The 23,530-nt window shown below is 41.0% G+C and overlaps 1 protein-coding gene across 3 annotated transcripts; it reads right to left on the bottom strand.

Moving 5' to 3' along the window:
• Positions 1 to 2,149: 2,149 nt before the first annotated feature.
• On the bottom strand, positions 2,150 to 16,956 carry LOC111247923 (uncharacterized). 3 transcript variants are annotated; one of them, XM_022799468.2, is made up of 4 exons: positions 16,909 to 16,956; positions 14,168 to 14,228; positions 12,531 to 12,687; positions 2,150 to 3,174 (listed from the first exon to the last, which is right to left on the bottom strand). In XM_022799468.2, exons 2-4 carry the CDS (start codon positions 14,225 to 14,227, stop codon positions 2,729 to 2,731), a joined length of 663 nt encoding a protein of 220 aa, XP_022655203.1. In that variant the 5' UTR covers position 14,228; positions 16,909 to 16,956; the 3' UTR covers positions 2,150 to 2,728. The 3 variants fall into 3 exon arrangements, with proteins under 3 accessions (XP_022655203.1, XP_022655204.1, XP_022655205.1); XM_022799469.2 differs by lacking the exon at positions 16,909 to 16,956 and adding an exon at positions 16,847 to 16,865; XM_022799470.2 differs by lacking the exon at positions 16,909 to 16,956 and adding an exon at positions 14,952 to 15,185.
• Positions 16,957 to 23,530: the final 6,574 nt, after the last annotated feature.

The following is a 23,530-nucleotide window of genomic DNA, read 5'->3' as shown; positions in this document are numbered from 1 at the left end:
TAAAAGTACAAAGAAAATCTTTGCATTTGGATACCTATAGCACATTGTTTTTCATTACACAAAGGTAAGAATAGCCATATTTGCCCTAGATGCCCCACGAACTCCCTACGGGTAGCTTGCTGGTTTAGTCAGGCAATCTAAATTATAGAAAGGAAGAACCAGGTCGTTCCCCACTTAGGCTGTTGTTGATACTGTTTCAGCCTGGCAACCCACTTAATATTGTGCAACTTATAATAGTAACCCAGTGATTATTATAAGTTGCACAAATCGTAAGCGTAGACAAGATAAAAACAAAAACTGGTTATTTTATTTATTATATTTGGTCAACCTTTATTAAGCAGCTGGCCTAAGGTTATTGATAGCACACTTTCGCTTATTTGTTTACACTGAACCCTATCACAACCAAATAACTTGCCACAGTTAAAGATTAAAGTTATGATTCTAGGCGTAATATAGTTGAGCTCGTCCTGCCTGGCTAAAATTGTCATCCAACATTTTTTACATTCTCTAAAAGAATACACAGCCTTCTTCTGCTTGGCCAAATCGAGAATTTCTTTAGCGGATCCATTTTAGTTGAACGAAAATGCGAATCCCGGCCGCTGTCATAGTGCAAAAAGCTAGAACTTGCGAGAAAATTGCTCGTTTAATATCGTTTAAAATCTGATTTTATCGCAGAACGTCAAGCAGAGTCGTCCACTTTGCGAGGATACAGTACTCTTAGAAACAGCTCTATTGTGATAGATTTTATAGATAACAAAAAAATACAATATAACAATTAAACTTCTTATTAACTTATTATGATAAGGTCACTTCTCGGTATTTGAAGTGGTCGGATTGTGTGACCCCTTGTCAATCTGTCTAGCCTTGCATTGAAGAGTCCCTTGGTCCAGCCTCTACTACAATGTCAGCCATTTTTTTTTTGCAAATCCGATGTCGCTGGAAGACGGAGCGTGTCACAGTTTACATTATAGCATCGTGTCACTGGGCGATCTTCGTGAACAGCGCCAATATGATTAACTGAAAACAGCTGGCACACTAGAAGATAAGTAGATAAGATAAGAAAAAAATATGAAGCAACGGAGCAGATTATCACAAAACGAGCCAGCTGGCTCAGTTGCATTTATAATGTAAATTTTACAATAAAGTGACGGCCACTCTGGAAAAGCAAATGCAGTAAGGGGAGTAGCTGGCCGTTGTAGCATGCTTCTGAAAGCATGAAGACAGGCAACAGTCGAAGTAGTGCTAGTGGGTTCTCATTTTACGGCACAAAGTTACTACCGGGCATTTCTTGATTCCACCTATTACTCTATCGATTTTAGTTATTTTCGTTATGCTCTGCCGAATGTCGTCTGCATGCATATACCTTCTCATATATTTTCCCCCTATATGAACCCCTGTAGCGACATCAGCTATCGAGAGCCATTTACATATGAAGTTTTTAAGGCAGAGACGCGGTAGCTTGATCTACCAACGTCAAGATAAGTGTGCAGGAAACTGAAAAATTAACACCCGAACGTATTTCGTACTCAGTGCCGTCTATTGTTGTCAAACGTCTAGCCTTGACGTAATAGACCAATAGAAATGCCACTGCATTGCCGGAAGCTGAACTGGTATGTGATGGAACGCCTGATCGCGATACCAGATGTAAAACTTGAAACACTATTAGAAAATTCCCTTCTGTAGCTAATAAAACCTATTTACGTTGTTTCTCGATAGGCGAACTAGAATACGTACACCCACAAATTGTTAGGCAATAAATAGCTTGACGCTTAATAAACCGCTTTATCTAGAATTCATTTTGTCGCCACCGTTTACGAGGATCAATACTTAGTTTAAGTTTATACACGAATACCTCCTTTTAGGTAACGTCCAGCGTAAACTTTACTCGATCACAGCTATAAAATTTAAACTTTAAATTTTAAATATATAAAACAATGGACGAAAGAGGTAATAGAATAACCTTACAAATATGAAAAGACAAAAAACTTTCATATACTCCGGCCAACGTAGGTATTCTTTGACATTACATATAACTATTATATCTATTAGGTATAGGACAGCCATTGGTGCGAGCAACCTAAACATAACGGCTAGAAGCTGTGCACAATACAGAAGTAGAGGGATCCAGGCTAAATGAAGATACGTCCGGTTCTCATGGCCTTAGAATTTATTGGTATCGCGCGAGTCGAGTAGCATCATTATGCATAATTTATACATGCGCTATATATATACACACACACATATATATATATATAGACATACATATATATATACACGGCAATTCCACTGTGTATACAGCAATTGAATGAGGGACCTTTTGCGGGAACTTTCATTACGACAAAGAGACACGAAACGTTGGCCGCTTTATCCTCATTTATTATGTTCATTATTAGCTCTTGAGGCATCCTACGCAGTTCATGATCACACTTTCATCAAAGCTTGGCTCCAAATTGGCATCTTAGGTCCAAGAAATTCTAGCTAGATAATAGCAATAGCCGATATTTTTAATCACTGACTTTCTAGGAAAGTACGTTACGAATACGATATGATTTCTTTTCAAAAAAAAAAAAGTACAAGGACGCTTTAAGAGACGATTTAGCTATTGGACAAAGACGACACACTCTGCTACCGGCGGGTCTCTACTAACACCAAGGTACTTCCTCATTTGGCTTCTCCTAATTTGCGGGCCACTCCGATTCGTTGGTCGTCCGTAGAACAAGTAATAGATCTACTTCTTTCGGGCGCGCTGACCAAAAGCTGTTGAAACGTGATGACTCTGATTATCTTGGCTCTGTGGAGAAGCAGATACATATTTCTGTTCGCCTTGGCTAGTTAAGTAGCCGGCTGACGGGCTAGAGCTGCTATAAGTCGGATGCCCATGCTCGGAACCAGCCTGGGAAACGGTGTGGTAGTACAGGCTGGTGGCAGCAGGAGCTTGGGCTGGATTGGGGGCTGGCTGTGAGTAACCGGGATAAAGAGGGGCGGCCCTTTGCGTATCATCATCAGTCAAGAATGGCGCATCCTCTTTACCGATGTTGTCGTTCACGTAAAAGAAGTCTGGTGCATTAGGGCAGGGAACAGCTTCTTCGGGGTGGGCACATGTCAACGTGAGCTGGTTGAAGACAGTCTGATTGCCGCAGAAGAACGAGAAATGCTGAACTTCTTCGATGCCACCTACACAAAACGAGACAGATAAGAGACCAGAAACACACGTCTGATAAGGTTCGCCAACTCTCCGTTAAGAAAGACTAAGTCATCCTGATATTAGAAATATCTAATCACTGGCTAGCTCCGATATGCACGAACTCAATGCAACTTACCAGGCAGGTTGTGGACTCCTCTGCCTTAGAGAGTCTCGCTTATTCCGCGTTGTCAATTTGAGCTTCGAAAGCTATTTTTAATTAGCTAATCATAAGAATTGTGCTGGGGCATTGATATGGTTAGGGTCACCGTAAGATCCATAAAATATCAATATCAAGCGCACAAGAAGCCTTCGCAAGCTATCGAAATACAAATAATCGCCAGTAAAAGAATCCTGGATATGTTGAAACGAATTTCCTCATTCATTAACGCTCGTCTTTCTCTGCGTGATCTCTTATTGTTATGGTTGATGCCACAATGACGCTTGTTATAAGAGCTTAGTCACAAAAGTGAAATTCGTCATCTTTAAGGCTCTTATCTATTTAGCCTTTACATGGCCTAAGATTCCATATCCGGATACGAATGCAAACCGAGAACACTGTAGATAACTATATACGCTAACACTTTTGCACACATGAAAGAACAGAGATCGTCGCCATTTTCAAATTTGTTGAATACGAGTAATCTTCCAACATTAAACATATATGTTCAATATTTCGCTTAAATGCTTTTCTAAAAGTCCTTTTGCACCATTTCAGTGCCTTGAAAAGTGCTTTCTCACATGGTATAAACACCGAAGAACACGCATACGTGTCCGAATTTCTAGACATCAAAATGGCGTTAAACAATTATTACATCTGTTCTTCATGCTTTTGTAATTACTCCGCTTAGACAAATATAGTTAACGATGAGGAAAAAAAAAAACGTCAAAGTTAACGATTATGAACGTTGCCAGTTTTTGTTCTGTTATGTGTGTGCTATATTTAGAGTTTCAGGTCGGGTATCGCCGTTAAACACTCCGTCAGACGACAGACTCCCGGCAAGAAATGAAGTGTGCCTGTGCCTGGGTTGGAACCGAGGCCACAACGTGTCCCTAAGGTCAATATGCAAACACATTACCTACTGCCACTAAACTATTACGGAAAATCCACTGTACCGCCCGACGTGTTCATAAAAAATGTACGTGCACTGTTCTTTGTGAGGATCGTAAAAACATGTACCGATTTAAGTACCTATTGTGAATATAGTTTTTATTTGCTGTATCATAGGTTAGCTCCAGCTGTATTGTATCTGTTGCCTTACGCAATCATTGCGTCCATAGTGATAACTGCATGAACTGCTTGTTCTAATCCACTGCCCCTAATATGAATTTAGCTTAGTGTAGAAACTTGTTTTTGCTTGTTCTTTTGTCATACTTAATGAGGTCTCGTCCTATTCGCTACACAGACATTGCTTGTTTCCCTAGCTCAAAATGATCTGAATCCATTAAATACTGCTGTCAAACAGGCCGTCATCCATCCTCTTAGGAAGCCATTGTTAGCTCTCTTAGCAGTAGGTACGCATCATCAGCATCTTAAAATGTTCCGCCTTCTTCAAAAATGGTTAAATAAATGCGCCCTGTTTATGCCACTAAATCTAGCAACGGTAAAACAAGCTAACTGATGATAGTTCAAATGGCGTTTTCTGCTCCTATACAAAAGATGATCCAGGGACATCAGCTTGCCGCCAGCGCCGCTAGCGCAGTTTCCACGCGTCATCTACTCAGGTCTGAAAATACGCCTAGTACTTATGTATAGGCAGATGGAGAGCAGATCGTCAAGTAATCCATTTGAATACGTACACTCAGACATCTGAGACCATGATTTTACAGCCGTTTGTATTGAAACAGGAACACAACGGTTTCAGCATCTATGGCGACTATCAGATAACCGCAATAACTGTGTTGATTTCAAGCTGAACTCGACAACGCCTGCTGCCTTGGGACTCTACGATAACTATTATATGTCAGCCATATGGACTTTGCGCTTCCAATACGCTGGATACGTGGAATAGACAAACGGGAAACTCCGTCTTTGTGTGGCTTCTCAAAACGTCGACAGAACAATCGATCAGAAGATCATCCTATAATATAGAAAAGGGTTAAGGGTAAGATGGAGAGTCGATTACTCAACGAATATATTGACAAAGCAACTATATCTAAACCATTATACATAGAGGAGAGTCTAGCGTAAAGTCAGGGGGCAGGCAACGTCCGTCAATGTCATCGTGAACAGCAACCGGAGTAACAGTCACACCACCACCGCGTTAGGTTGCAGCGTCACTATCAACGACCTTAACGCGTTATCTACATGTAGCTACTAGCGGCGGTCACATCAAAAGTTCGTATCACTGCTCGGATTTAGCAGCACATGGCCACTATAATAGGACAACCCATACGCGGTGCCACCAGCGGTCCCACTGGGGCAATCCCAGACTTAAGGATCCCCAACAAAGCCCAGCTAACATTGCAATCGTTACCCGCTGCCTGTCAAGTACGCCATAAATTAAAAACTCATGCATCTGCAACGGGGAACAGAATTCACTGCAGCGGAAGCAGCTCGAGACGCAGGCAACTACAAAACGGTGGGAATACAGCTGTGAGCAAGATGTGCTTTTTTATATGTACATTTCACTGTGGGTCCACGTTTGCGTCCATCTATACCCGTCTGTCAAGAAAACAGTCTGCGACAGATCTGTGGTTTTACCCCTAAGTGTGTGAAACAGTGTGAGGATTATAAACAGCAGACCCAGACAAAGAGCCCCCTGCGACGATTGTTGCGGTTGGCGCTACTATTATACCACAGTATGCGACTGGCGTTTCTATAAATAGTGTCGCTCTACCCTCATCTCACCGTAGATTTGATTGTCGTTTGAACAAGGTGGCACAATCTTTTAGACAACAACATCTTGTCTGATTGGGTAGGATGACATGCGTACACCGGAGTATCTCAATGTTAATTGGAGGATGCACGGGCTTTGGTCCATGTACGCACGTATGGCCACTAGTAATACGTAAATCTATGTATGAATATTACATAATACACAATCAGTGTGTGTCTACAAGCAGATAAACAACCGAATTACTGTAGCCGTATCGATAAATCGACAAAATGGCCGCTGACCGACGGAGGACAGGCGTTGTTATTTCGCGTGTCGCCAATGACACGTACTATACAATTTGTATAAATAAAGCAGACTACTCTTCTATCGGTAACGTAGTACTGTAGCAACAGCAGCCGTAGAAGTTACTGCATCCTCGAGACAGAAACACAGTTGTTATGTACAGCGTTGTGGCAAAAAACACGCAATCTGGGTTCGAATGCCTATTTACCGTGTGCTATGCAAAGACCCTTTTTTATGCTGCAGACAGTAGCTAATTTGCTCACAAATTTGTGAAACATCCGTGGGCACATTTGGCTCGTCTGTCTGGGTCGGTCGCTCATTATTTTTGGCCTTGATGGGTGATAGCCAGTCAGAAAAATAGAAATCGACTGCCTGGTCGTATGTCTAATCAAACTTGCTTTCGTGATCAAAATATTTGAACTTTTAACTATTGTTCGTAACTGTAACTTAGCGCTTAGCTTAGTGCGTTTGGGAATAAAACGTCTGAGGAGGCCGATATTGTACGCCGATGATTGTTTTTAAAAGAACTGACAAACTAACTAGAAAGTTTTAAATGGTCTGGTCAACTAAATTGCGCCTTATTGTTTTTTAAGTCTAAGTTCGTTCAACAGAAAAACCTAATTTCGTTACTTGTTTAAATCACAGAACAGCTGTTATACGCTAGCTCCACCGGTTTCAAAAACCCTTTCTTTCGGTTTACATCATTGGGCCCCCACAGAACGTGGTTCTCCATTGACCAAACAGATCAAATTTAACAAAGGCCAACATGATTTGTTTTCTATTGCAGTCTTTGAATAAAATATTCTAATTGCTCGAACATTTAACTTCCGCTTGCACGTATACTGAACTCAAATCTCAGTAGTATTAGGTAGTGGGCATTCCATAAGTGGGCGCCCCATGATTCTAAGCCTTTATTGATTACAGACTTAAAGAATCTATGGCCAAAACTCAAATTGCTGTTAATTTAGCTATTTCCTATCGTGTCTTTTTAAACATTTAGATTAAATTGAGTTCGTTCATATCCAGAAGGTAAACTGGGGTACCCTTTTGACTGGCTTCAGAGGCCTCGTAATACAACTTCGCACGGCGGTAATTTCAAGAGCGAACTTAAACGGGCTGTCACTTAGGTAATAGCTACTTTATCTACAACTGTCACTATATGATAGATTGTTCAAGTTCTTCTTTCAACCGACAGCTCTATTATTATGTTCCTCCTGTCTTCTATCCTAATTCGCCAAGTATACAAAGTTCTATTTACCGAAAACGAGATAATCATCTACAGTTAAAAATGAAAGCCATTAACTTACGTAGAAGCAGTTGACTTCGCTAGGTATTCAAGTTCGAGACGCTAGGACTTACGTAAGCTGATGGCTTGGCACAATAGTTGGTAAATACTAATCATAGAGACATTTCGCTTGCGTACATTTACTATTAAACAAGTAAATACGTATTACTGCAATTTCAAATAGTATAATATTACCTCTCTCGGTGAAGTGCCACGCTTCTAACGTAGGCGAGGTTCTATATCTCTTCACAAAGAGCAACACCGAAACAGATTCATGTGTGTCACTGATTCACGAGCTACCGCGTATAATACTATAGTTTAAAGTAAGTCAGCTGGGACGAAGGAAACGTGAATGAGCTGTTAAATAACAGCGTCATACCTGTTGCACAGTTTATCCCACATGTAAACAACTGTATGTAAAGTTAGCGTTGTATTATTAAGCAGTCTACCATAATACCCCGGGGATTACAGGGATAAGCACGGTGCGAGCACATATTGAAACTATACTGAAGATGTGCTTGTTAGCCCAGTGGCGTTCCCAGCGTACTTCCCAATTACAACATTCCTTCAGAAGATGAATTGGGTCCGCGAACACTTGGTTATAGTTAAAGAAAGCACCGGTGTGCGGCGTCGCAATATATGTGACTTCTATATTGCCGTATACTTGATATATCTTTTACTAATCTATATTGCTACGTTTGGAGATCTACAGAAATCGACCTCGGTATCATAATCTAGCAACTGCGTACGACGCATTTGAGTTTAGTTTTAAACGGCTTCGAAGTTATGCCGTACGGTACAGCTTTTCAGAAAAGTTTCAAGGTTTTTAACACAGGTGCTCTGAAATAAACCAATTCTTTGTAGATTGAATGGTTGGTTTTATTCCATTACTGAGAGACATCCTTTATTGCAAAGTACAGTATCAGAGAATCAGTATTCGATGTAAATGTAAATTTATACTGTTCGATTTTATGAAGCGACACTAAACATAGACTTGTTTTATACAGCAGTGGTAAAGCTCATGCGTCGTTTGTTTAGTGACAAATTTAAGCAGTGATCAAGTTGACCCTGACTGGGCTGCCTTTAAGGGGCTTAGACGCAAACGTACCAAAGTCACCCTGGTCTGTTGTATGATTTCGTGACACAAACACGTACATACGCACGTCCGCATTCAGTAAATATCAATCTCAGCAATAATAATGGAAAGGTTCTGTAGCAGTTTTCGCTCGATGCTGACGAAATATAGGCTGCTGTTTCCTAAGTCTAGCCGATAAAAGTGCGACCCGACCTGCCGTCCACTATTGTTTGTATTGTCCAATATATTGAAGCGTGTCCGGCAGTATACTGCGTTAACATAATATCTATTAGCAGCGAGCAGGGATATCTGTTTGTCTGTCAATTTCCTGTTGTCCACCGAATAGGGGACGTTCCATTCGTCCTCCGATCTGCGCGTTTTCAACCCTTCAGATCGTCTATTTGACCAGATAACTTTCGAGATAATCTAAATCGTCGTACTTTTGCTGGTAGAGATCACAACGATCACTTGAGAGCTGAGAGGGAAGAGGGGGAATGAACCTCATGTTGATATCTCGTCCGCGATCAGTTCGACACTGATGATCGCTGAGCGTCGCATTTGGATTGTCCGATATTTTTCAAGTGCAGGGTTACACCGCCATCATCAGGCTGTCCACATTCTAGAGCCAGATATGGCAAACTGGGAACGGGACACAGCCACATAAGGAGAACAACTCTAGCTACTATGCATCCTGCTTTCCTGACAGCTGTAACAGTGAAAATAATCATAACCGAAAAGGCCAACGAATCTACTAGTAGACGTCAAGGGCACTGAGTCAAAAAGAGACTGAAGCAAAGCAATACTAAGTGACGGGTAGTACCAGATTCGTTTGTCCGTTTGTATATATGTATATACAGCACAAATTGTGTGTGACGACCAGCAGGCCTGTTGTAGCAAGCCTTGTTTTCCCTACACAGTCACTAGGTAGATCAGAACGCAGTGTTTTCACACAAACCACTATGCCACCAGGGCCGCCGCCGCCGCCGCTTCGGGATAAAAACGTCGCTAGGAGCTACTTGTAGTTGTCATTTACCGTTCTTAATTTCAATCCGTTAATTATATGAATAGTCCCCACAAAGGTAAAACTCATAGACATGATGATTGTTTTCTCAAATTGCCTACTGCCCGGCCTACCCCACCGGCCTGCTACTGCTTTCAAACGGAGTAGTTTGATTCCCGCAGAAGAAACATCTACTGCTTGTCTAACGACTCTAGCACAAGGCGAAGTTGTGTGTGAACACGAAGGCAAATGCATCATATTCAAAACACTTGAACATTAACTTAAAATTAAGAAAAATTGATAATTCCTTAACTAGTGGGATTACTTGTACCGCAATCATAAGCCTTCACTAGAAACGAACGGACAAACCGCTTCATGTTGTTTTCTCTAGCATAGAGTGGGTTGCTAGTTGGAAAAAATTAATGAAATTGGTATTTTTCAAGACAACGGCTATTTTCTATTATCTTAAACTTTTTTTTTCAAACGGTTCCCACCATGCAGCAGAAAACAGTGATGAAAAACTGGTGTATATGATACATGCGTTAGTTATTGTTGCAAAAAAATATCGATTATTTTCGGTGTCGCTGTTGTTACTACAGTCCGAGGAAACGTGTGTTGTCGAGTCAAAACAGGAGGGGGTCATTGTGCATATTACGTTAGAGATTATAATGGATGACGTTCTTGTCTACATAATTGGTCACAAACAACAAATGGAAATTCAGTGCACTGCTTATTGGAGGTATCATTTGTCTAAGGGACTATGTATAAAAAAAAGGGCCACGGTCATCATTTTAAGGTCGGCGTTGTCCTTTCATTTCGCCCTTTTCGCTCGATCATGTGCTGACTTGTACTTATGAGAACGTACGGTTCAATATCTTGTGCTGGCGTCATTACACTTGTCGGTGCTGCTATGACGCGGCTCGGCAAAGAAAGCCCTTTATGATCGATGAGCTTGCCTCATTGAAGATGATATACGTAAATATCGGCTGCAGTGACCTCCAAATTGATGCCTAGTAGTGATGGTAAGAATAATAATAATAGGAGCTTTTGTGACTGAACGTTATACAACGACAATTAACAATAAACATGCAATGAACACTGGAAAAACACGCTGAAAATACTGCACGAGGACAATTTCGAAAAAGATATGAGGAAATCAACCTAGAGACGTGTCTATAGGACACACTTAAATATATGGGAGGTGTATTCGATATAAATTACTCTTGTTTCTATTTTAACGATAAGAGACGATAGTGCGACTAAAAGTCGTAACTTATCGTTGGTACTGCTGTTCCTATCACCACCACCACCACTACTATTGCGCATAAATCCGCTTTACGAATGAGCTAGTGCCTACCACATTTGCACAAACGTACAGAGCGTTGCAGATTGCCTCTGTGTATAGGTGGCACAATTTAGAGTCATCGAAAGGAACAAATTCTGCGCGGGGAATATATCTGGCTGGGAAGGAGTAGAGGATGGCAACCCCGCCCATATTCCCTCCCAAAGCGTCCGCCGCCTAAAATCTGAAGCCAGACAATGTATACCTATTACTATAAGATTATATTCATGACGTCAAACAGCAGCATATTGCTATTGCTTCAAAGTTGGCGCTGGCATTTTGGCCTGTCATGATGAAAAGGTCAAAAGACTTCTGCGAATTTAATGTTGCTACCAGATAACTGTTAGATGCACGCCATAAAATGTGAGGGAACAGAGCACAACCCGTCACGAACGCCGTTAACGGCCACCACAGGATGCGTACATGCGGATCAATAGCGGCAGATCGTGATAGCAACGACAGCGACGACGGTAAACAATCGACGCCACACTGTGTATGACGTTCTCCCTTTGCCAGTCCGTCCCCCACTGCCATTCCTTCATATAATGCTATGGCAATGATGTTACAAAATAGGCGTAAAACAAGTCTAGGAATGGGAACGATGACGAAGAGGATCTCAACTAAGTCAAAAAATAACAGTTACTTCAGTAAGCAGCACCAGCTGAACTGCTGTCTCAGCCCGCTCCAAAAAGCGTCAGTAACACTTAAAAAAAAAGCTGGCTTTTGGTAAATGTGGACGAAAAATATAGTGTACCACATTAATAGTCTAACTTTTTTTTTATAGTAGCATTGTATGTGCATTGTTATTATCTTCACCGCTGCTATTGTCATCATCATGTGGAGACAGGTCGTGAGAGGGGTGTTTAGAGGGGTGTCTACGACAATAACGGATATTGGTGTTGTCCTCTAGATGCAACGTCGAGCATATGACAAAGGCCAGCTAACATAGTACGTTAGTAGCGTCTCCGCTGCTAGGAGGCTTATTACTATTATTAATTATATAGTAAAATTTAGTATAAAATATATAGTAAAAACATCATAAGCATGTAATGGACACCTTGCGGTGGTGCGAACATAGTCATTACACGCGTTTTTTTCCGATAGAGACTGTTATCACTGCTTTAGAATAGTATTAATAGTTTCTAGGTTACGTTACGTACAACCGACGGCAAGCGCCTCAGAATGATTGCGATCGCTACAAGAAAATGGTCGACCGCTTTGTGTTTGGGTGTATTTGTGTGGGAATAGTGAAAATCAATGATTAGTTATTTGTCAATGTTTTGTGGATTAATAATTTCACATTAGTTATATTGATCGGACTTTTTTTCTTCTTCGGCGGCAGTAGCCGAGCGCAGAGCTCATACGTTGCCATATTAATCGTTTCACACAAGAACTTGTTTGTAAACCGCCAAATTATCGATTTCTATCAATTAGAATTATCGACCATCGGAGGAGCCTGATAAAAGATGAAAAGCGTATCTCCAACGTCCTCCGAAAACAATACGACGCCTCGTTCCGAACTCACCTTCGGCATTCATAACGGGGTTGCAGACATGATAAACCTTGCAGTCGTTATCCACGTCGGCGAAATATCCGTACCGCTGAGGACACTGAAAGGTCGTTCGTACCTGCCCCACTACCTCGTCTATAGCGTCCGCAAACTGGAACGCTTCTCGACGCAACTGTAATTTAATTGACAGTAAAAGTATGTTCACGCTAAAAAATACGTTCCATATGGTTCCCTTTACTGCAACGAACGAATACAAAATTATACAGAAATGACATTGGTCCACGCAAAATAATTTTTGCATAAGAGCGTAAGTCCACTAATTTTTCTATAGAGAGTTGCCACTGAACAGCTTCGTTACCGCATCTGAAAAGGCATCTTACGGAAAACTGAGGAAATTTCAATACGTTTTTCTTAGCTAAAGTAAGCCTAAGTATCTCGTCATGGGCGAAAGGCAACAAACTTGATGCTAGCCCTCAAGTTGGATACAAAACTGACCATCGTGTGTTATTAAAGGCTTAAGACAAATAACTACAAGAGACAATAGAACGATTAACCATCTAAGTGAAATGCGTCTCAATTCCGCCTTTGTGTAGCTCGAAGCGTCCATGTTAACTGCCACCTAAATGTTTTGGTTTATGTCATCTTTTTTCTTCTTTTAGATATCATCTTTTCTCGCCTTGTTCCCTTAAGTTACTGTTCATGCCATTCACGATACTGTACATGCCATCTACTCAAGACAGCCACCTTGTAGCCAGTTGTAGCTAGACCTTAAACAACCGTGTCATCAATTCAATTGTTGCATTACCATGTTCCAATACGAAGCCGGCGTATCGCGGCAGAACGCTTCCAGTTATGCTCATGATGACAAGAGTAGGTATCTGCACATGTTCGGTAACAATGGGGTTACCAAGGGGTCAACAAAGGAAACGCCAATGGTCTATCGCATACAGGGAGCCCACTTACGACTCATCGTGGCCACATCGTAACTGAATTTATTGCCACCGCTTCAGTTGGTACGGCGACCGGCTTGATCAGAGCTTTACAAATGTTCCTATCTGTTGACGATTAGTCGAACACTGACAAAGGCATTATAGTTTTAACCAAACTTTTCTCTATATAAGGTACATTAGCAGCGTCTACGATGCTCTAACTATTGTACGTCAACGAATGAATGAACTTGCTCGATAAACTGCGTGCCTCACATCATGACTACCCGTCTCTAAAAGTGTCATATCGTGTTCTATGCAATAATGGTATATTCTGGAGTCGAGGGCGAATTACTTCGAAAAAATTATTCGGGTATTTGATCTGCCGCTAAGAAAGTCGTATCGCAAACTTTAGTCAGATTATATAAGTTCGAAATCATCTAATGACAATATCGACGTTCGGAGCTGTCAAGCGTTTGAAGTGGCTGCATAGACCCTTTAACAACACGTCTCCACTATGGACCTTTGTCACTTCGTGGTTTTTAATCAACAGAAACAGACCCATCGTGTCACTTCGACGTTCAATCATGTTGACCTTTACCGGAATGGCGTATTATGCAGCATGCGCTTAGTACATACTTAGGCGACAAAGACAAATTACTAGAAACACTAGTTATTCGACAAAATATAAATAGCGCACGATAAGACAAAAGAGATTGGACTTACCCTGTGAGAAGAACCCACAACTACTGCCATAACAGTGCTAAGCACGACGAGCGACTTCATTCTGTAACCATAAAAAGCTGCAAAGGTTATAAGGAAGACTGATCGGAAGTTTCGATGAGGCACCTCTGTGAGAGCTTTATTAGGAATTTACCTAGTCGCCTTTGTAGCGTGCTCGGCTAAAAGTAACACTATCCTATAGTACCTACTATTCTTAATTAATTACAGACAATTATAATGTTATCTGGTGATAACTAGCCTCCCTTCAATACAGAACAACGCCCATCTAAGAGGCTTAAGCGAAGCGGTCCGATCCGTCCACAGGCACACACACAAATAAACATAACGCAGTTTCGAATATTAAGGACGCCTGCCTACAGTAACCTTTTGCAGGAGGTGGAGCGTTACTTCACTGCCGAAGCCACGGTAAAAGACCTGGACAATACTTGTCAGTAATACAACCCTTTCACATATAAAGAGCCACTAAGCAGATACGATCATAGTAGAGATAATACGGCAGCAATGCTGAAGTTAGTAGCGCAGCGATCAAAGTACTCTGAAGCATCAGTGGACTATGTTCGATTTCGGTGGCGGCCTGGTGCACTTTACATTGGCACAAATGAGCGTAGCAGGCAACGAAAGCAGATTAGTACTTTGTATCCTAGGCTTGCGATCAGGCAGAAATACTTTATGCAGATGAAACCTAATGAGTCCAGACAACATAATACATATAAACTTGCATACAAGATACGAAAACATTAGCTAAGCATTCAGCGTCCTAACTTACGTTACTACTGAAGTTATCACCCGAAAGACGCGCAGTCTGATCGGACTGCGGTGTTCAACTGATAGACGAACTGGTTGCGGAGCCCTTAAATAGCCCTTAAAGCTCCCTAAACTTCAGTCACTTCATCATCTTTCGTTTTCGAAGTGACTCATACATGCGGGTGTGCATTTCGGCGTTTTTGGCTTCAAAAAAAAAGCAGTATCAGTGCCACCTTTTACCGATGATGCTGAAGTTACCGCTGTCTACCCGTAACTCTGTGAATCGGCAAATATTGTGAGGCTTCAACGAATCGGAGTTCTATGCCTTTCTAACCAGCGCTGTCGGTATGTTGTCTCACCAGCCCTGACTGCACTTATCCAAAATGTAGCTTATTTGAGAGATCTCGTTCTGTCTTGATATCTCTAATCTTGGTTAGACCGAGATGCAAGGATAAAGGCCAAGAAAGAAATCGAGATAGAGAAAGAAAGAAATAAACAACGATTCGTGGCGTTGGTGAGTACCACCCGAGAAAACTCTGATGGTGCAACGGGCGACAGGGAGCTAAACCGCTGCGATTGATAGTCGATGTACGATCCAGATCAGAAGGTCTGCATCGAGATGATTCGCTCTGCCCCACACGGAGAAAGCCCTGTTCACCGCGTCCATGTATACGGGTCGTCGCTCAGACCGAGTTGATCGGGTTGCATAGGCGCATTTCAGCTTTTTTAGGTAGGATGCAGTGGCTAGAAAAGCAGTGCGCTTACTTTACACCGAGAGGCGACAGCTTAGTGGCCTGCACGATTAGATCCCTTAAAACGTAAAAAGATCATTTCGTCGTGCTTCTATGAATATTGCATCACCAGCTGCGTCGACGGTCTCCTTGCGAACCTCTTGTCTCATTCAGTCAGGCAAATGCTGCCTATGCTGAGAGGCCGCCAGCCGTCTGACATAATGTTCAAAAATGATTTCGAACGAAGTAAGAAATTCGAACCACTTCATTGAAGTATCGAGACATCATCTAAGTATGTTGTAACACTGGCTCTATGCAGAATGGTGTGAACGTTTTTGCTGGGTGCCAGCCTATTTGTCGCTGACTATTGCGTATACAGAAGTCCGCCCTCGCTATTGGCTGTAACGGTCATACTTATTAACCAGTTATTATCTATGGAATATCATTAAATTAATAAATCCCAGTTATTTTAGCCGAGAAATAAACTTCTTAAGCTGGTTAGAAAACAGTTCGAATTAAGAGAAAAAAATGGCTCTTATTAGTAAGGTGACCCCCGTCTACATAACCCAGCTTCAACTTTAGATTTTAGCAAAAACGTTTCACACTGCCTAGCTATAATAACACATTTAGGAAGCTTTTTCTTTTAAAAAAAAAACACATTAACATCTAGGTTATCTGATTAGGGAACTAACTATTTGTCAATATTCAGGTACAGCCCGGAGGGGTTCTATTAGCTAACTTCTTACAAGCATGGTGAGGAATATTGTAACACCGTTTGCTAGGCGCAGCCAAGGTAAAATCCTTGGCCTAGACGTGCTTACGCGTCACAAAATTGTGTTTGACGAAAATCGTTCATCAAAGAAGAGAAATCAACACTTCACTAACGAAAACCATATAAACCGGATTTTTAACTTCTGGCCACTTCATACTTTACCGATAACTTCCCTGGTTTCACACACACACAAGCACAACATCCACATGTGGTCATACTGCACCGGGGCTCACTTTGGGCCATCACAGACTTTGATATGCAAGCGCTGTATATAATAATGAAAATTACTTGTTTGTATGTCGCAAGAGAGAATCGCATAGTACAGAGTTGACAGGCCCATCTCTAAACGCATACATATAATAATGCTACCGCAACGTCCAGCAACAGAACACAAAAATGAGTCTGACAAGGTACCTTTATCTAAAGTAAATGGTGGTAGGCATGCTTTGCGTTAATACAAACTAAAGAGGTCTTACTTCTTCAGCTACTGAGTGAAGTGTCGGCTCAGTTTCCTGCGCAACGTTGCTTTTGTAGTGGTTGGGCAGAGAAGAGGCTTTTGTAAAACAGCGGGCTCGCAAAAGACGGCGGCCATTTTGACCGTCAGGGAATCCAGGGGAGGTGCAGTGGTCAGGGTCATCAAAACGTCCCCCCGCGCGTGGGGACCGCTATCCGGTCACTTGCAGCATCAGTGTTTCCTTTGCGTCGGACGTGGATGACATCTGGCAAGTACGTGGCGTACTGATTGCATTGTTTCTAGTTATTTAACGAGAAGAAGGGTTACTGCGGTGGTAGCAGTCAGCAGTAGTCAACCGTTGGATCGAAGACAAGGAATATAAACTTCATGTACATAAATGCTATAATAAAATTGCTCTTACGACAAATATAGTAGTCACTACAAACCAACTATGCGCTTGCTATATATCTTCTCTGTAATGGATGTACAGTGATTTTTCCCTAAAGCTAGCAGATAATATGCTGAGATAGTTTTACCTGAAGGTTTATTGTTGAAAAAACATTTTCTTTTTTTCGCGAGAGTCATAATAAATGTTAATAAAAGCATATGAGTGTCGATTGAATACCTAGTTCAACAATTGAACTTAAGGCACTACCAAACCGAACCAAATTTAGGTCTGATTAAGAGATTTTTCCCTGTTTTTAGCCTTATCATCCCCATATTAATTTATTTGTTTATGGCAACTTAAGGCATACGTCTTTGCTATGTACTATTTGAGATAAATATTTGTTTCTACGTCTCTAAGATTTTTGTGAAAAAAGCTAAAATTTTGAAGTATCTTACGTTTTCAGAATAGCCCACGTCATTATATAGCCAGGTTTTGTTAGATAACTGGCAGGTATTATACACTATTTACTAAATACACAAGACTTTACCGAGCCTGACAATATTTCGCCAATTGGCTAAAGCTTCGATTAAAATACGCTGTATACGCCCAAACAAATGCTCTGTGCATGAAGAGATTACATTCAGAGTGACACACTTGTGCATAATTCTTCATTGAACTTTCCACTGCAAAGGGGAATAAAGAATATCTTAAAAAATATGTTTCGAGTAAACTTAAGCCTGGGTGTAAACTAAGCCTTTGATGTAAGCCTTCCATACTTGTGTAAGACGTGCATCAAAGTTTTTATCGTTTTATCGACGACAACCTTGCGTATGCCTAATATTATGGGGTGGTGCCCGGGTGAGACCTTTTACTCGGTTAAGCGTCAGCCGACGCTAGGATATTACCTCAATTAGCCGATCAGCATTTTGGGTGTTAGAGATGTCCTCATTTTGCGTTTGCTCGAGCTCCTGGCACAAATAGAGATTGCTCCCTCTCCGAATGTACCGCAGATGTTTTTCGATATCGCAGGCATAAGACAAAAGCAGACGTGTCGATCAATGCTGTTGTTCCACAAAGCAAAGCATGCCTCCTGATGCGCTCGGATAGTCTGGGCCTTACACAGTGTCGAGGAACGGTTATTTGTGTTTTTCGTTGGTTGGTTTCAACCGGTTGAGCTACCTTGTAGCTCCAGCCGCTGTTGAACTAAGTCTAGCTTCTAGCGTTTACTTATTTGTCTAAGCTTAATTTATGTAGTAGGCTAACTTATTGGGCTAGGTGGTGCATTTTTATAAGAGCTTTTTTTTATCACAATAAAATATCGCACAGGACTCGTAGAGCGCATGCTGAAGCAAAAGTTAGGAAATCCAGTCGTGTATGGTTGTCCTGTACATTTTTAAATAGCATATATGTTGGCTTCTTGAGCCAACAGATTCAAGCGGTCTATTTAGAAACAAGCAAGAGGTATACGTGATCTACTAGCTTACTTAAAGTTAGTAAAATATATTTAAAAATATGTTGCTCAGTATCTCTCGTATTCAAAGAAAAACACGATTATTTTATAAAGAAAATCCATTGGGATCGACACTGAACCGTCATGAGATGAGTGAAACTATATCTATATATATTTGTCATTCGGCCTATCGTATGGTTCTATTGGCCTGTTTTAATTGCAGGCTGCAATTTTAGATTCTGTGAATCAGCTAACTATATTCACAAGGTAAAAATAACAATACCGGAAGCTGCAGTATAAAGGGCAAATACTATTGCCTGCAATGTAGTTTCTGTCCAGCTCCAGCGAATGGCTTATATTATCTCTTTATCCACTGATTGATGGTAGATAATATGGCTTTCAAATATAATGTTTGCTAAGCTGAAATGCTGACAACTGTACTTTTCACTGACAAATATCATTGTAGCATTTCAATTCATGTTTCAATATGCTCACGTTGCCGAGATAAAGGTGTTGTAATAAAATGGACTTGACAACTAGCGTTGAATATGCATAAAGCCTGCCAAAGCCTATGAGACATATGACCAATGTCGAAGCGTTCATCAAAAGCTTTTTAGCCTGTCGCTATGACGTCTGCCGTCTGGTCGATGGTCGCAGGTACTGTTGTTCATGGTTTCGAGAAAATGAAATAGATTCTCGAATAGCGAAATATGAATTTATTCAACCCCGAAAATGGTTGCCAGCGCCGCCGTTGCCGAACGAGAACCGGCGAAAATTGCGACATCACGAAACGGTCGTGGTGAAGCCCTCATTCACGGACTGTGGACAAAACATTGACACGTCATTGGTAGGCGCCCGTTCGTTCAAGGGGAATTTCTCCAATCGGTATGAGAAGGAAGCTGTATCTTGTCTAGGCTCTAACAGTGTCTATGCGGCCTTTTACCTGTGCCCCGAAAGGACAATATTTCGTCCAGATTACTAACACATAGACATTACTGTCGCAGCAATAAGTTCGACTACGAGTGATATTCTGCTGATAGGCCAATATTCCGATCTGGAACAAAAGATATCTACGACCTGCGACGGCGAAATACCGGCAGATTCTAGTTTTCCTGTGTCCATGAAGCGATAACCAGCAGAGGACACATCCCGGTTCCAGGACGACGGCTCCAGCTTCGTTTGCTAGCAACGCTGCTATAAACTGGATCCGTAATGCTTAATCCAGAATAGGCAGGTAGTGTTTCCGTGTACTTCTGGCCTAACTCATAAAAGTGTCTCATACTTTTTACTAACTAGACGGGACTTGATCGCAACACAAATAACGGCGGTAGTACTGATAACATAGCTTGAATCTAAACGTAGACAACTGTCATTGCTAATCTCGTACTAAATGCAACTACTGACTGGAACACACAAACAGTTAAAGTTATCTAACAAAAAAACACTTACCTATATTACTTGATTAAATTATGTAGAGACTAGTGGTGACTAGAAACTAGCCCAATGTACCACTACTATTTAAAGACAACTAGTGCTTAAAATTTCTAAAATCAGGCCAATAAACCCTCTCGAGTAATTATTTACCTACTTGCCTTAATTTCTTTAAAATAATGAAGTGGGAAAAGTATGGGGACAAATGTAGCCGTAACAGGAATTTATTATGCAGCGTCTTTTCAATAGCGTCTAACTTAAATGGTGGCAAAGCGTCGAGCACTTCCGGAGTTGCCGATAGTTTTTCTTCTGAAGACGTCGACTTTCTTCGAGATACGATCGGCTAAATATAAGTAAAATAGAAAAGTATCTAAAATTTCCCGAACAGTACCGAATTGTTAGAGATGTGTTTTTATAATAAAAAATGTTAGAGATAATTTCGAGTTTACATAGTAGTAGTTGGAATGTTTTCAAGAAAAATCAAGGATTTGATCCTATGCATCGAGGTAGTATGAGGTCGTTAGGACCTCAATATTTCCTAATTTTATTGGCCTATGGCCAACTGCTATCTACCAACCCAGAAACTTCGTCTCTGTTCAACAGAACGGGACTACAGACTTTCCAGTAGAATTCGGGCTCCGAGAATGTATATGTTGGCCAGAAAACACTATAGCATTACTGGTGTTTTGTCAGTGTTAGAAAGTTGCGAAAACAAACTTACAGATCCTACACGGGAGACATATAGCTCAATCTAACAATTATTCGTCTTAAAAAATAGATCGAACTTTAAATCGAAGATACAACTATAGATCTTCATAACAGAATTTTGAGTTGTACTATTAGCTCTAGGGCTATCGTTGTGCAAGCCTGAATTGTTCTTGCAATCTAGGTGAAAAATCGATAAAAAGTGCCCAGATGCCGAACTTTGCCACCCAACCCACGATGTCAAGTTAGAACTTTACGATACGAATGAAACGAAAGTCCTCGCTTGCCAACAACATACAACGCTTGACCACAATGAGCCTTCTTGACAGGTTAGCAGATGTGGACGAAATTGATTCTCGTTTATACATCGTCTCTCATTTTGGTAAGGTATCTGCGAAACGTCGTAAAATGAAAAAGCTCATAACAAGCGAGCTGGACTGTGTATAATAACAATATAGAATTGTTCTCCAACTTATTTTGCTCGTCGCTATCAAAGCATATGTCCTGTAGTGCTTTCCAAAAGCACCGAGGGGCAAGTAACTCTAGTCGTTGAAACATCCAAATTACGTTACCAATGATGTTATCATTCTACGCAAAATCATACACGAACCCCAATGGGTATTCGATTGACGATGAAATGGCCACATCAGTATCCTTCAATATTTCCCTAGTCTATTGATTTAATAGGAGTAATCAATAATGATTCATATATCTCGTCTCAGTAACGCAATACACTGCGAAAGATCCACTATGATACCACAATTATAATAACCATATGTAGTAATGGAAATTGCCTATGTTTCTAGGCAATTTATATAAAGCTGAAAGAAATTCGTGTATACGTTAGTGTTATCATGCGCCGAACACTGAGATACCGTTGGTCTGTATAAAGAATCGAGTGCTTTTTCTACCTAGACGCAAAATGAAGATCTATTGCTTCTATTCTTGCTAAGACAGAAGCAATAGATCTTCTTTTTTCTACAATTACAATATGCTGTTTCAGACCGGGGTTTCTCTAGTATTTATTTCGGATGTCCGCATTTATTCGACATAGAAAATGGCAAAACGCGGCGCTCAGAGAGCAGTACTTGCGCTGAGCGAAGCGTTACGCGGGCTTTCGAAAGAAAGAACGAACGAACCTTTACGTAGAGCACATACGACACACATGCATAGGGCATTTCTGTGAAGCCACCTGTGTCTTTTAGCTGAAATTACATAAACAACATAGCAAACGTTATACAAGCAATTAAGAAAAGAATTAGTTATCTTTTTATTAATGTTCGTTCATTAATAAATAATAGTTACTATATAATAAAATAATAATAATAACAAATAATAATAAGTATAGAAAAAATAATACTAACTTAACAGTTTAAGTTTAAGAAACATCTATATTCGTACCACGATGCTACATTGGCGATGCAGTCTGAATTCAAGAGCTTCACCGAATGCCGATCGTAACACAGGCCCCAAAGGCGTAATCGCTCCATTGAGTAGCGGACCTTCATCTGTTTATAATTTTTTGCAGAAATTAGAATTCGCTCAAGCGGCGCAATGCACGACTATTCGCTAAGCAAGTACGATGCTATTCAAACAAGGGTGCCCCGAACCAGCCAAGTACAAAAGGAATACATCTCGACTATTAACCAACATTTTAGCAACTATAGACGCGTTCCTATTACTAATAGTTGGATTACTTTTTGGTGTCTCAGAGCGCATCGTTGTCGTAGTTTATACACATATGTATACAAGCTATGAGTATACCAAGGGAGTTCTGGCAGTGGATGGAAACACCCAGTGGCCTAGGTGCTCTGAATTTGAACCCAGTCACAGACAAACTTCGTGTGGTGCTGGGAGCCAGTCATCTGATAAAGGGCCTACCGGCGATACGGACGCAAAACTCGAAACATAGAGGGACACCCAGCTAGGGAGGGGCTAATTACCCAGCGATCTTGACGAGCCTGACCTTCGGTGACGCTTCTATTGTTCTTTCTACAAATTTTATTGAAGACACGGGAAATGTTCATGCGATGAAAAAGCTGAAAGCCGATTCGATTCCGCATGCTTCTGTAGTCCACCGTCCGATTTGACAACACTACGACATCTCGCGCATGATCGTTTTTAGCCTTGAAGAAAATATGGGGTGCGAGCAACATCATGAAGTAAGTAACGAACCAAGACATTCAAGAACACTGCTGTGCTTGATTTAGCCAATATCTAGACACCTCTCAAATGGAGACGCAATACTTTCGGATGGTATGTTCAAACAGCCTATTCCTACCTTATGAGGACTCACAAAGCGTTCATGAAGTATGGGTCCATCACTATCAGCACTGTGCTAAAGCATGAAGCTAAATTCAGTAGACTACGAAACGAAGGTAAGCGTCAACATTAAAAAAACTATGTTCTTAAAACTTATAATCAAAAAAAGCCGCTCCGCGACAAAACAAATACTCTTACGAACCTTTCCATTCATTGATATTCACGTTTCACAGATTTTGTGCACTGGATGTATTTAAGCTGGCAATGTACGTACGCATAAGTAAGGTTCCACCACAGAACTTATGCCCACAGCTTAACTGAGTGGTAATTACAAAAACGTGGCAAGATCTAACGTCGATTATTATCAGTGCAGAACACGAGTGTAAGCAGTGTCGCAAAAAAATTGGT

The sequence above is a fragment of the Varroa destructor genome, unplaced genomic scaffold, assembly GCF_002443255.2.
Source record: "Varroa destructor unplaced genomic scaffold, Vdes_3.0 BEIS01000003.1, whole genome shotgun sequence".
NCBI classification, from domain to species: Eukaryota; Metazoa; Arthropoda; class Arachnida; order Mesostigmata; family Varroidae; genus Varroa; species Varroa destructor.
This window is presented reverse-complemented; position numbering and strand designations above follow the sequence as displayed.

Excerpts from the sequence above, each read along its gene's own strand:
- LOC111247923 (XM_022799468.2), bottom strand. The coding sequence starts at position 14,227 with ATGAAGTCGCTCGTCGTGCTTAGCACTGTTATGGCAGTAGTTGTGGGT. Across the intron at positions 12,688-14,167 it reads TTGTGGGTTCTTCTCACAGG|TTGCGTCGAGAAGCGTTCCA; the intron begins GTAAGTCCAATC and ends ATTAAATTACAG. Across the intron at positions 3,175-12,530 it reads CCCCGTTATGAATGCCGAAG|GTGGCATCGAAGAAGTTCAG; the intron begins GTGAGTTCGGAA and ends CGTTTTGTGTAG.